The sequence below is a fragment of the Gobius niger genome, assembly GCF_951799975.1.
Source record: "Gobius niger genome assembly, chromosome: 11".
Taxonomy (NCBI): domain Eukaryota; kingdom Metazoa; phylum Chordata; class Actinopteri; order Gobiiformes; family Gobiidae; genus Gobius; species Gobius niger.
This window is the reverse complement of record NC_136862.1, coordinates 9,641,391-9,655,234: the sequence shown is the minus strand read 5'-3', so window position 1 is coordinate 9,655,234 and position 13,844 is coordinate 9,641,391. Positions and strand designations below refer to the sequence as shown.

Genomic DNA, 13,844 nt, shown 5'->3' with positions numbered 1-13,844 from the left:
GTTTTTGTTTCATGCGGATAGGTTTAAGTATCACGGAGATATTAAAGGAGCTATACCTGATTGTACAAAGAAACAGGGTCACTCAAATTTCAAATTGCTATTTTCTGGTCCAAACTCATCTCAAACTTTCCTAATGCATTTACAACATCAAAATGCATCACAAGGACTGAGTTTAGACCAGGTTTCACAGCTTTCAGGGAGGAAAACTGTCACTTCACTGTATAAAATGCTTACTAGCCTGACATTTTATGACTGTTTAAAAGGTTCGAAAACCAGTGTTTTTTGGATAAATGTCTGCTTTTACCATATACTAAAGGACAAAGCAAATTTTATTCTAATACAGAAAATTACATGAAGCTCCTTTAAGCATAAATCAAGTTGAAATTCAGCATTTTGAACGGCATCTGCAACACAGCTTCATAAATGGCTAACACACAAAACACACGTTTTGATTGACTCACTGCTCTGACCTGGCCGCTCCCTCGGGTGTTTACATTATGGGACTCGCGTTGGTTATAAAAGTTAATCCACTTTGATTCTGGCGAAGGCTCACCAAACATCCATTAGAGACAGTCACAGAAAAACACTATTTTAGCTGATAGCCGAATCCCGGAAAGAAATTTCAACTTCTGGTGAGTGGCCTCTTCTTTAGGAAGGTTGATTAAAGTCAGTCACTCTGTATCCAAACGCTCTTTTCTCCGTGACATTATCGTTAGGTAAGAAAAAAGAACAGGTATCCAGAGTAGGTTAGAAAGAGCTCCTTCTTCACAACTTTCAGTGCAAACATGACATCTGTTCAGACGCTCAGGGGCGCGTTTCTTTTCTTCACAGGGGCTGCGCAGACGCATCAGGCACTTCCTAATTCCTTTTTCTTTATTTCTTTCTTACAACAGAAATAATGAAAAAAGCTGTTTTATGAATTAAACTCAGGCCATAAGGCATTACGTTGGGCTCTTCCTGTTTGACACTCTGGGGATGTTTTTGATAAGGAAATAGCATAACAACATGGTTAAAAGCCCCATGATATAAGACCTTTAAGTCATCGGCTGTTTACAATGCTGTGATGTCAGAGAAAAATGTGTTGTTCACTCTTATCGTCAGTGGTTGTTGTTTTTAGAGCTGGGCTGTTGTCGGGTTTAGGTGTTCGCGGGCCGGATTTGAGGGCTGCAACTGCTCCCTGGGCCTTAGTTTGCTCTCCTCTGCTTTAGTATGTTTTAAGTCTACAGTATGTGCATTAAACTGTCTGGTGTAGAAACAGAAACATTCAGTGGAAAGATTTCGTTTTTCTTTAGCGTGTGGTTTGAGCAAATAGAGTTCAATGTTTAATACGCACATTGAGAGCAAATTATTTTCCGCCAGTCCATGGAGTGTTAATCTCACTCAATATTCTTCGCACAAACAGACTTTCTCTTACAATCACGCCGTGTTTTTTCCCACTTCGCCGCGAGTGGAGAATGGTCATCATTCAGGCTCTTGTTAAACTCACTTCTGAGTCACTTTGTCACTGTCTCGGGTGACGCACTGCCTCGGACTAAAACATTTCTCGTCGACATGAGAGAGACATTTGAGCAAATTGGTGGTGTTGGATTAAGAGTTGTGCCGTCTTCAATGACCTGCTGAGAGCACTGAGTATTTATCTTTTCCTGGTTTGTTTTTGAGGCTGTTCGTGCAAGAACTGTTTGACTGATCAAAGATATTTATTTTTCCATTACAAAAGCAGAAAATTTGTATTATTAGTGTTATCGAAGGGTTAAAAGTTTTATAATCATAACACTAATCCAAGACATTGATTTGAGCACACTCGAATAACTAATGACATTTTGATTGAATAATGTTGCTGATTGACATACTGCATTATGCATTGACTTGAAATGATGAAGAGGATGCTTTTTGGTAATTAACCTTTTGCTGTGCATGGGTAATTCTTACTAAATAATGTCCCATGAAATCTAAATCATTGTGACATTTTGCTCGTTCATGACAAAGCACTGATGAAGCCGACTTTGTTCCCGTTCCTGACCTTTATGCCGTGCAAAGTTTCTTCAATTGCTCTTTTATTGATTGAAGATGCTGAGACATGCAAGTCTTAAATGGCTGCCGCTCAATCACGGCAAATTCTTATTGACGTTTTTTGTGGTCGCTTTCAAACAATTCCAAGTATAACAGCTGCCGTCCGGTGTACTCGTGTGACGCTTCTCAATGTATGGAATAAAAAAAAACGATAACAATGTAGCCAGTTACTTTTGCACTGTTGAAAAAAAAAGAAATTACCCACAGATTGAACTTTGGAGGTTGTAATGCTTTTAAACATGTAGGATTTGTGTTGTGAACGCCTTCCACTGAGAGCACTGTGGTTCCCAGAGTGCGGGGTCATGGGACACTGAAGTGGGAGTGGGAAGATGATTTTAAGACAATATTCTTTACATTTCTGACGTTGGATTTGATGTATGTTTGCTTGAAAGAAGCATATTTAGTGAAATATTTAGTTTATTTTGTTGCTAATGTTACGAAAGATGCTTTGCACCAGATTTAGCATATTAAGCTCATTCTTTATCAAAATACAGTATCCAAACTATCTAATTACACCAGATTTTAAATGTTTAAGTAAGTGCTTTATTTGTCATTGTGCAGCTGTACAACAAAATTGTGTTCAGGTGTTTGTCCTAGACCAGAGCACCTGGAGGAAACCTCCTCTGATCCTCTGAAACGGCAGCCTAGGAACCAGACTCATCACTGCAGCAGCGAGTCTTGTTCAGCCAGAGTCCGGCTGACTTTTTATCTCTCTCGTGCGCCATTCGTACATTGGTATTGAGGTGACTTCTGTGAACAACACGTGACGCATATAAATGAATCAGATCTTTTTCTGATGCCGCCAATGGGGCGGGGGTTCCAGACTGATCCTCCTCTATAAAAGAATATAGCGGGGAATCATTCTGGTCCCATCAGGCTACTGAAACTGTGCACCGCCTCCTGGCTTTGTCTCTGTTTCAGAGGGTGGTGTCCTGCACTGGCCAGCTCCTCTACCTCCTCCTTCCTCTTTTGCAACTTACTTTATCATAAATGCTAATTACATTTTACAGAATGGGGTTCTGAGTTGTTTGTTGAGTGATTATGTATCCCAAAAGGTGAAAAGTGAAATACACAATTCAGTTTTCAATCCATGTAAGGAGAAGTTTTGAGTATAAACTATTTGCTAATACCCATTTTACAGAATACCTAATGACATTGCTCTTATAGCCGGACCTGTGTGTTTATGTCCTTTTTGCTTCTTTAGCCTTTCTCAGAGGCCTCACGTAATGTTGCTGTGACGTGTCTGGTCAGCTGATTTAAACTGTTTTTGGCTCTGTCTTCCTGCTAACTCTTAGATATTGCCCATGTCATCATTTAGATGTGGGTTGATCCCTGTTTTTCTGAAATTGTAAAGTAATTTGGTGCCCCAATCATAAAAGACTCACAAGCTGTAGGGTCACATGTCATTTTTGGCTGTGATAAAAACAGGCTCACAAATTGGCCACGGCCTGAGCACCCGGGCTCACTGCAGAAACTGGTCGCACTTTCTGTTACAGCAGAGCGCTCGTAATGCAGCCCGCTGTGTCGTGTGACAGCGCTGTGTAAACTTGTGTTGTCATCCAGCACAAATGAGCAGTGAAAGTGTGCGAGCTTGTTTTTGTGTTACCTGCGCACTATAGTCGGGCCTGTGTTGATGTGATGGAGACTGTGGGGGACAGGCTGAGGTCTCACTGATGATGTGCTGTCACTGGACTGATGACCCAGCGCCTCCTCCTCAGCTCTGCACCGTGTCAGCAGCAAAGAGACTCTTCCCCTCACCATATGGAGATCAGTGCCACCTACATGGATTTTTAATTCGCTTCATGGAAACACTTGCAAATCTCATTACGATCAACAACCAAATGCGCTATTTATTTGTTTTGGAATCGCTCCTCTGGGACATGGGAATAAAATAAATAGCAGAATAAAAAAGGAGAAGTGCCGTTCGATCCTAATGTATGCAGACAGTTAGCAAGCCGTCTACTCTGGGAAAGTTTCCAGTGTTCGTTAGCCTGCTTAATGTATTTTTCCTATAGCCGTTAGCTGTTAGCCATCAAACATCCCAAGTTATGAACAAGGCAGATGTTTTCAGCTGTTGTCAACTCATCGACCACATTTAGGTGATTTCAAAGCCTAGTTAGAAATCTAATGTGTATAAAAGTGGCCTTTGAGCTGAATGTTAAATCTTATTTTGTTTCTGTTTGTGGGCTCGGTTAAGCATCCGATGGCCACTGAACAGCATCTTACATTGTTACAGCCATACTTTAATATAGGGCCGGGCTTCTCCATTCATTTGTATGGGAATAGAGCGCTCAATACAAACAGGTCCGGGAAACTGTAGAGGCTCAGATAGTTACTGGCATTTCTGTGATTTCTATGCTTTTTTAGAAATGTGTATGACTGAAAAATGCCACTGTGTGAATAGTATCAGAATCAGAAATATTGTATTCATTTTCAGGGGGAGAACGACTAGGAGAGAAGAAAACTTTGAGTTTTAATGAAAAAAATGTATAAATGTAACCTTACACACCATTACACAAAATTGTCCTTTTGTTTACTCAAGTTTTGTCCGTACCTGACGTTTGATTCACTGTGCAGACTTGGTCCTCCAGCCACTATGTTTTTGTTTCTTCTTCGTGTGACCTTTCACATGACCCTGGTATAAATTCAGGGTTTGACCCATGCCTCTTCCCTTTGCAAATCCGATATTGGGAAGAGGTCAGTCATCCATTGTAATCCAGTGAGTCCTTTTATTAATATGTTGCCTTTATTTTCTTCTGTACACATATTAAATACATGTATTTAAGTTGGTATTGAGCTCCATCCTTGCCTCATTCATGTTAAGATGTGCGGGGAGCTGCTCATGTTGTCCATTGTCTTCTCCCCTTTAGTTTGCTCTGGATCTGTATAGTGGTACATGTTCATCGTGTCTTTTATTATTAACTGCCAGATTTTTTATTTCTTTTTTTGTTTAGTTTATTTCGAACTATTTAAAAACAATAATAATACATGTAATGCATACCAATACAAGCAATTGTTCAAAAAGGAGTGGGTTGAAGTGTGACCCCCTTCCTACTTGATATTTTTACAGGTGCAAAAGAAGCTGAAATCGTTCTTCTTTTACAACAACCTGCACAACTGAGATACTCAATATTTACAACGATTGTTTTACAAAATATGAATATCTTTCCACAACATACACATCACGGCCATAGAAATCCAGCGACAATGATGTTGCTGATTGTTTTAGTTGTTGTTTAAATTATAATTAATTTCCAGCTCTATAGTTGCTTGAGTGACACATTCAAGCTATTCCATAGTTTTACGCCACAAACAGCAAGGCAGAAACTCCTCCTAGCGGATCGGACAACTGGAGTTTTGAAATTTATGTGCCCCCTTAATCTGTACCCTTCCTCCTGTTGTCGAAAGAAATCCTGAATACTGGCTGGTAATAGATCATTTTTAACTTTGAACGTCATTATTGCGGTGATTAGATTAAACGGACACCACCTCCAAAAGTTTCCGCTGTGTCCCGTGGCTCCTTAATGCACCACAAACTGCATAAAAACGCAGAAGTCCACCGGTCACATATAGCAATTTAATCATCTAAGCGTGTTACTGGAAGAATGAGTTCCTGTGAGCATTTTATTCCTACCGGCCTGAAATATTAGTTTTGTAAAAGACGTCAAACCCATATTAGACGACATGAATGTGCGTGACTGCCTGTGCATAAAAAATTTGATGGTAGTATATTTAGACTTTTTACCTTGTCACTTCTAAGTCATTAAGGATCACGTCAGCTCAAAACTCTCGTCAGTGGGAAGTTGAATGTAACTGGATTAGGTTTTTTTTCTCAAGGTTTGATGCAAAACTAATGACGCTTTCTCTTTGTTTTATCCTAATTATTTACACTCACGCGATTAGCCGTTGTTTTTTGACTCATGTTCTCAGGGTAAAATCAAAGGGCACTTCTCAAACGAATCTCCAAACGCGTCCTTGTGCGTCGCCTTTTGATGCTGCTACTCGAGGCTAGGTTTGTTTTCACGGCGTAAACCGCAGGCTGATGCGCCGCTCTCGCTCTCCAGCCAAAATCACACACACCCCTTCTCTCCAGAGTGCTGCTTTTAACCATCTGCTCCGCTCTCCGGCCGCCATCAGGACGAGCCCATTACGGCCCAATGCGTGTCACAGCTTTCATTTCATATCACACTTTATGAGCGCTGCGTTATGGCCTGTCTGGAGGTGAGAATCGCAATTCACCGGACATTCTGGAGTAAGGACCCTGGGCCGTGATGGATGCAGAGGAGCAAATAAAGTTCAGCTCCGTGTTGTCTTGAAACATTTCGTACTGTCGAGAATCTGGGGTGAGCCGTAATACAAGATTGAAACTGTGGAGTAGTTACATTTGGGAAGTTGTTAATCGGGACATGAATTATCGAGGCAAGCTGCAGTTTGTAAATGTGCCACATTTCCTCACAACTGAGCTATAAGGCTCTGCTAATGGGTTTCTAATGCTCACATGATGTTGCAGCAGATGTTACATAGCACTGTAAACCCTTGATGAGGGCTGGGTACTGTTAAACGATACTAATATGGTATCGAAAAAAAGTTTTAGGTGCCACTAGTATTGAAAAAATACAAGTATCGAAAGCAGGTGCTGGAAAAACAAGTGTATTTTGAGACCATGTTTTGATGCTTGTTGGTGACTTGGTTGTTTCAGCTCAAATAAATTATACACATTTAAAAGAAATAGATTCAAATTATTGTTCTGTTTTCTGGTTCTAGCCCAGTGGTTCTCAACCTTCTGGAGCTGCGACCCCCATTTTAACAATCAATGAGGCCCGCCCATTATGTATGTGTCTTATTTAACCCCACTGTTGGGTCACACCATGGGAGACAGGGACATTAGCTTATATAATTCTTTAAAAAAGAAGGGGGAAAAAAAACATATGGCTAGATTAACTAAATCAGATTAAGAACAAATAATGACACGCTGGTAAAATAGCATATGCATTCTATAATAAAATGATATCTATAAAAACATACTACATACTTTTTATCTACATGATCTGGCAACCCCCTGAACCCCTGCTTTTTTCCCCCTTGCTTCCCTTGTGTTTTCCTCACGTTGTTATCACTCTACTCTTGTTTTTGACTATTTTTTGTAGCTCTATTTTTGCTTTTTCATCACTTTAAACCCTTTTAAACCCTTTTAAACCTCGGCCTGAACCGAGTGCATTTTCTCCAGTTCGGCTTCAAAAGCCTCTCGAATGCAGAGGAACAGTGTAATGCCTCATTTGAAAGCCAAGATCCACAAAAGAGATCGTAACTCTGATGTCACATTGTCAGTGTTTTTGTCATGTTTTTGTTGTGTTTTAGGCTGTTTTTTTTTTTTTTTTATGGCTGGGTTTTGTTGCATTTTTGTTGCTTTCCTTGCACATTTTTGTGTCACTTTTTTTGATATTTTTTGTTGCTTTTTGTCATATTTTAGCCTCGTTTTTGTCACTTTTTTTGTTGTGTTTTCGCCACATTTTTGTCACTTTTTTGCTGCTTTTTCATTGCTCTTTTTGTCTCGTTTTTGTTGTGTTTTAAGCCTCATTTCGCCGCTATTTTGATGCTTCTAGATTTGGGTGAAGCCAAACTGGAGAAAATGTGCTTGGTCCAGGTGGGGGTTAAGGGGTTAATTGCGTTTTTGTCGCTCTTTTGTTGCTTTTTCTTGTTGTGTTTTCATCCTTATTTCCGTCGCTGTTTTGATACTTTGTTCAAGAAGCTTTTACATTTGGGGAACTGTAGAAAATGTGCTTGTTGGGGGTTAAGAAGTACCGGTATCGAAAAAAATGCAATGGTACTGCATCCCTAATCTTGATATCTGAGAGCTTTTATATTTTGTTTATCATCGATTTTAATTCATGTGTCGTTATCCTTTGTCTTAATGGAAAACATTCAGTTTAATAGGTACTGAGCCTTGGAGTTTTTGTGCTTATTCATTATGTTTTCAATCGCAAAGCTTTTTATATTTTCATTCTAACAAAATTGTCCTTCATTCACAATTTCCCAGAATCTCTCTCCTTGGCAAACAGAATCAGAGTAGGTTTTATTGCCATTGTCAGGGAACAGGTTCACACACTGGGAATTTGCAATATGAAACATAAATACCATCAGTCCATAAAGATTTCCTGACGCTGATCTTCTTGTGGTACATTTGTTTGACCCTTCTCCCTAAATGAATCCACTTTGTGTCTGTATTGCACATCTGCATGCAACAAATCTATTCCCTTCACTCATTTATACCCCACATTCTCATTCCCCCTACAATTTAAAGCCGTATGCCTATAATAGCAGTATTAGAGTGCCGTGTTGGAAGACAGAGTGCTTTATAGTCCCATCCAGCAAATGGACGACTGATAAATTGTTGATGATGCAGAAATCCACAAGCTTGTCCCCCGGATCCTTTTATAGAAAGTAGGACGGTCCCGACGTGAAAGTTTAAGCTAACCCCTCTTTTGTTTGTGTTTTACAGGCCAGTCCCGCACCCATAATCGTCAACACAGACACATTGGAGTCAGTACCTTATGTAAGTCCTGCATCTTCTTCTACGTTGTGCTTCCCTTGCAGCAGATCGATGCCTCCAGCGCCTCAAACCCCAGCTGAGGGGGGGATCCTATAAAGAGAGTAATAGGTCCGATCCACGCTGCGATACTTGAAGAGAAATAGCGTGCTTCCGGGCGCGACTTATCTCGCTGAAACAAATGAGGTCGCGGTGTTGAATTATTGATGTTTGTCATGAATAAAGAACAGCAAGTGTTTCGAAAGTCCTTTGTCGCAACTTGCAAGCGGTATTTTGCGGCATTCCTCATCATAACAAACAAGCGGAGCCGCGGCGCAGAGCAGGGAGAGATGTGAATAAATGAGAGGCCTCTGCGCGATTGGGAGCGGGGCTCGGAGAGGTGCGTTTCTCCATGCGGGATGTGGCGCAGTCGGCGGTACTGTAAACAGAACGCAGGCGCTTCTGATACGTGGGAAAAATGAGGACAGTTCAAGAGCGTCTGCTGAGGAGCGCAGTTTTGTGCTGTTTAGACAGAGCAGGTATAAAATAGGGATGTAAAAGTCAAAGCTTTAACTCACCATTAATCTAAACTAATTATTAGTGCATTAATCATTATTTAAAGGGGATAGATGCAAGTTAGCCATTTTATACTCACTACTGCCACCTCAGGTCATACGTGTAACTGCAGCTTCTATATTAAGCTTGTGCACTTTTTGAGTGACAGTGCAGGATTTTAGAGGCAGTTGTGTTGAACAGGTCTGGGCTCATTCTACACATTAGGACATTGTTGAAACATGTAGGGGAAGGAAAAAACTTAATTTTAACATTTTTAAACTCTGTATAGTCCCTTTAATGTTTTGACGGGCCAGAACTTAAAGGGATATTTCAGGATTTTTGACATAGGGCCTCATTTCCTAGTTATCCAGAGTGTTGCTGATTTCTGGAGATATTTTTTTTTTGTAATTCATGCAGTTCTTATATTTGAAGAGTTTCGTGGCGCTAGGCTAATGCAAGGCTAGCGCATTTCTATGGTATCAGCTAGCCTGCATTAAAAACAGTCTGACCCGCTCCACAGAGCACCTGAGGCAAATCACTTATAACACCAGACTAACCATATAAATGTCGATAGAATAATTTTTGGAATATAACTGACCTTGCATCACATGAATGATTGCATTTTGAGGGACTATTTTCTAGCAGATCACTCCGCCGCCACGTAGCTTATACAAACACTAAGCTGATGCTGTTAAGTTATTTTAAATGCAAAATGGTTATAGTTACTCTATCGACACAGACATTTATATTGTTAGTCTGGCGTTAAAAATGATTTGCCTCAGGTGCACTGTGGAGCGACAAAAAAAATAAAACACGACAAAAAAAAAACACGGGAAAAAAAAGAAGGAAGAAAATGGGAGAAAAAAACAACAACAAAATCTTACAATCACTCTTGAAGGTTTTAGCTTTCAAGTTAGACTGGCTTGGCCTATAGGCTGTAGGCTTTAGTTTTGGGTAAAGCTGAATTGTAGAAAATGCGCTCGGTTAAGGCGGGGGGGGGGGGGGATGCAATTTTTGAATCAGATTATGACATAATAAAGTAGAAATAATTAAAATAGATCAGAAAACAGAGAAACAATACAGGCTCTCAAACTCTGATTTATAAAGCATATTTCAACAACTCAGACAGTTACTACAAGTACTTAGGTCATCCTTAAAACAATAACAACAGGTTAAAGTTACATTATCTGATTTTTTTACCGAGTTTAGCCGGATTTTCAGGCCCTTTCTCGACCCAGATAAGTGATGTTTGCAGTGAAAACTTTGCGATGTAGCTGTGCATACATGTTACTGTGTTATGATTCGGCTTCATAAATTAGACTCCTAAATTGTTTCTTCAAATGAGAGGAAAGTAATATTATGCACGACTCCAAGGCTAGCGCCGTCTTTCATTACGGTTAATCTGCGATCTGATGTTTTGGTCATAATAACTGGTGCCACTCACAGCCGAGCCCACCTGGGAGTTTGATGAGCCGCGTCGTGCCACTTCTGTACGAATACATAATGAAGGAAGTGCTGATAATTAATCTGCTCAGTCAGATACGAGGAAGTGCTGTCGAACTTTATGGGCAACCAGTTTTACTCACGATACTTTCCCTCTGAGCCCCAGTTAGGGAGAGGCGCTGGTAGTGTCACTTTAGATTAGCTTTATGCTGAGTGGCAAAGATGACTGCGACATGCTGACATGCTGTTGTGTTTTGTGTTTCTTCAGGTCAACGGGACGGAAATTGAATATGAATTCGAGGAAATCACTCTCGAGAGGGTGAGTGTCTGTCTTTACCTTTTCATTATGAGCGAATGAGAGGAGAGCTTGCACATCAGGTTCACCCTCTACCGAGAGCCCTAAAACACAAAGCAAAGCTGCAATAGTGGGACGGGTAGGTATCCCGCTGCCCCAAGAGAGGATTAAAGGGAGTGTGTGCTCAGCGTGTGGGCTGTTAATATACTGCACATCGCTATGTTACACTGCATCGGTGATGTGGGTGGACTTTTTATTTTCACTGAATTATATCCTTTATAAACGTCATCTGGACAATATTACAGACATTTTTACACATGCAAGAAGTCAATAAATCTCTCCATGGGGCATGCTTTTTTACAATTAGATTTAGCGACGGTGGTGCAGTTGGTAGAACGGGTCGTCGCGGGTTCGAATCCCAGCTCCCACAAATGCACACGCTCCTTGTGTCCTTGGGCAAGGCGCTTCACCCTACTTGCCTTCAGTGTCATTGGTGTATGAATGAGAGAGTGAATAGGTGACTGGTACTGTAAAGCGCTTTGGGCCTGATAAAGGTAGAAAAGCGCTATATATGTTGAGCCCATTTACTATTTAGATTGACAAGAAGGAAAAAAAACACATCAACAACACTGGCTGAAAAAATGCCATCTTATCTTAAAATCTTCTTGAAATTTGCTTGAATTAAGACATTTATTGCTGATTTCGAGTAGGTTTGGACTGTCTTGAAATAGGATTTCCAATGGAACAGGCATCAATTTGCTTAAAATAAGTGAAAAACCCTTGAAATGAGACAAACAAAAGTCATAGTAAAGAAAAATAATTCTCGCGTCATTGGCAGTAAGATCCAAAGACAGTCAAAATCAGCACAAATTCTGATATTTCAAGCACTTTTAAGTCATTCTTGTCTAAGATGAGATTGCATTTTTTCCAGTGAGTGAACAATCTTATTTCAAGTAAATTACCTTTTTTTTTGTCTTATTTTGAGTGAAATGTGAAATTGCCCTATGGACAGATTTCTTGAAATTTGTTTTTGAAGAAAATGCACAAATTTCTAGATTTAATTTTGCAAGTAGCTCACAGTCTTGGTGAGAAACCAAGATTGAGCACAACTTTATTTCAAACATGTAATTATTTTGGAATATTCCTGATAAATTGGATGATTAGAATCCTGCGCTCTGTCATTGTGTCCTTGGGCAAGACACTTACTTGCCCTGGAGGCACCCACACAGCCTCCAGTGTTTGCGTACACTGGTGTGTGAATGGGTGAGTGGTTCCTTGATCTAACGCGCTTTGAGTGCCTAAAACAATCTCTACAGACACATGGCTCAGACTCTTAAAACTATATATTTTTGATACTGTATGCACTTAGTAAATATACGCAAGATGGATACAAACATGGCCTGAGTCTATTTCATTTCCCTTTGCACAAACCCTGAGACTTTTCATCTCTCCTGTGATTTCAGTGTGTAACTATTAAATCAGATTCTTATGCTGCAGTTTATATCTGTCTATAAAGAAGCAATCCTCAGGTGTGTTAAGTCCCAGGGCAGCACGGTGGCACAGCGGTTAGCGCTCGTGCTTCACAGCTAGAAGGTCCCAGGTTCGCTTCCCACCTGGACGGGGCCTTTCTGTGTGGAGTTTGCATGTTCTCCCCGTGTCTGCGTAGGTTTCCTCCAAGTACTCCGGTTTCCCCTACCACTAAAAACATGTACAATAGATGAATCCTCCAGCCAGGTCTTTCTGACTACCAGCCTGGCTGCACATCATGGAGATGGGTCCCTGAGCGCCGGCCCACGCTGGCAGCTCACTGCTCCTACAGGTCGCCCCAGCGGCATTGAGGATGGGTCAAATTCAGAGAATGAATTTCCCTACTGGGATTAATAAAGTATAACTTGACCTTAACCTTATTAATTCCTATTTACTCCCATTAATTCCCATGGACAATTTCCAACGTTGAAAACTCCTGGAATTTAGCAACTATATGCCCATATTTTTTTCACGGGGGTGGGACCAGGACTGGCTCATATCTATTTCAATTTCAGTTTTCTGGTTCACTTAGACACAGTCGATTATGATTCACAGTGTTTATTATTTGGACATAGAGTATAGGTTAAATTGAATTAAATGTGTTAATGACTCCCATTAACCTGCCTCCTCTGAGAGGCCTGGCACATACCGCGGGTAATCAGATTCCAGGGTTGGCCTTTATTATCTACTCACCCACATCCCTGCCTCAAAGCAAGTGACATGGAAATATCAAGTACCGCACAGACTAACAAGCTGCTTGGACCGCTCAATACAATCAGGACAGAAACAAAGTGATAGAAGCAGAAGTCGACGGCACCAGAGGCAATAATGATTGTGGGAAACGGCCGAACATTGTGTGCTGTTGTGTTTTACAGATCTAACATTTAACACAGGCACTAGTCTGTACCCGTTCTCCTGCAGCTCTGAATGCCTCACACCCTTAGAAAGATGACCACAACCATTTTGTGAAGCCTCGCGGTACAGACAGCCCTGTGTCGTCTCTTCGCTTCCCCCTGAGAGGAGAAGTGCAATTTCCAATCCGCCGTTCCAGGCAGCGAACAGCCGTGGGGAAGCTCGCTAGACTCTAATCAGGAGGAGCTGCGGTTCCCATCAGCTAACAACTTAATCAGAGCCCAGCTTCCATTCGGAGAGAGGGCACTGAGGGGATTTTTTTTTTTTTTTTTGTGTGTGCAATGGCTCTTTCTGACCGTGACCTGAAAAAGTTTCGTCTCCATGAAACACAAATCTGCAAACACAAGATTAGACGAGGCTTTACTGCGCAATTTGCTAATGGCAAACGAAAAATATCTGTTGCTTTTTTTGAAGGTTGCAGGAGGGGCGAGTCACTGTGTAGTTTTAACAAGTGAAAAGATGGCCGGCCAGATGGGGAAAACTGACCAACAAACTCCAAGGCCCTCCTGACGGTTT

At 40.9% G+C, this 13,844-nt stretch overlaps 1 protein-coding gene across 16 annotated transcripts in view; it reads left to right on the top strand.

The window, feature by feature from the left end:
* dlg2 (discs, large homolog 2) overlaps positions 1-13,844 on the top strand; it is a 206,328-nt gene that overhangs the window by 122,427 nt on the left and 70,057 nt on the right. For all 16 annotated transcript variants that reach the window (XM_079565579.1, XM_079565578.1, XM_079565582.1 and 13 more), the window contains 2 exons: positions 8,570-8,623; positions 10,863-10,913. In XM_079565579.1, the coding sequence (XP_079421705.1) occupies positions 8,570-8,623; positions 10,863-10,913 (105 nt within the window). The remainder of the gene's footprint in view (positions 1-8,569; positions 8,624-10,862; positions 10,914-13,844) is intronic.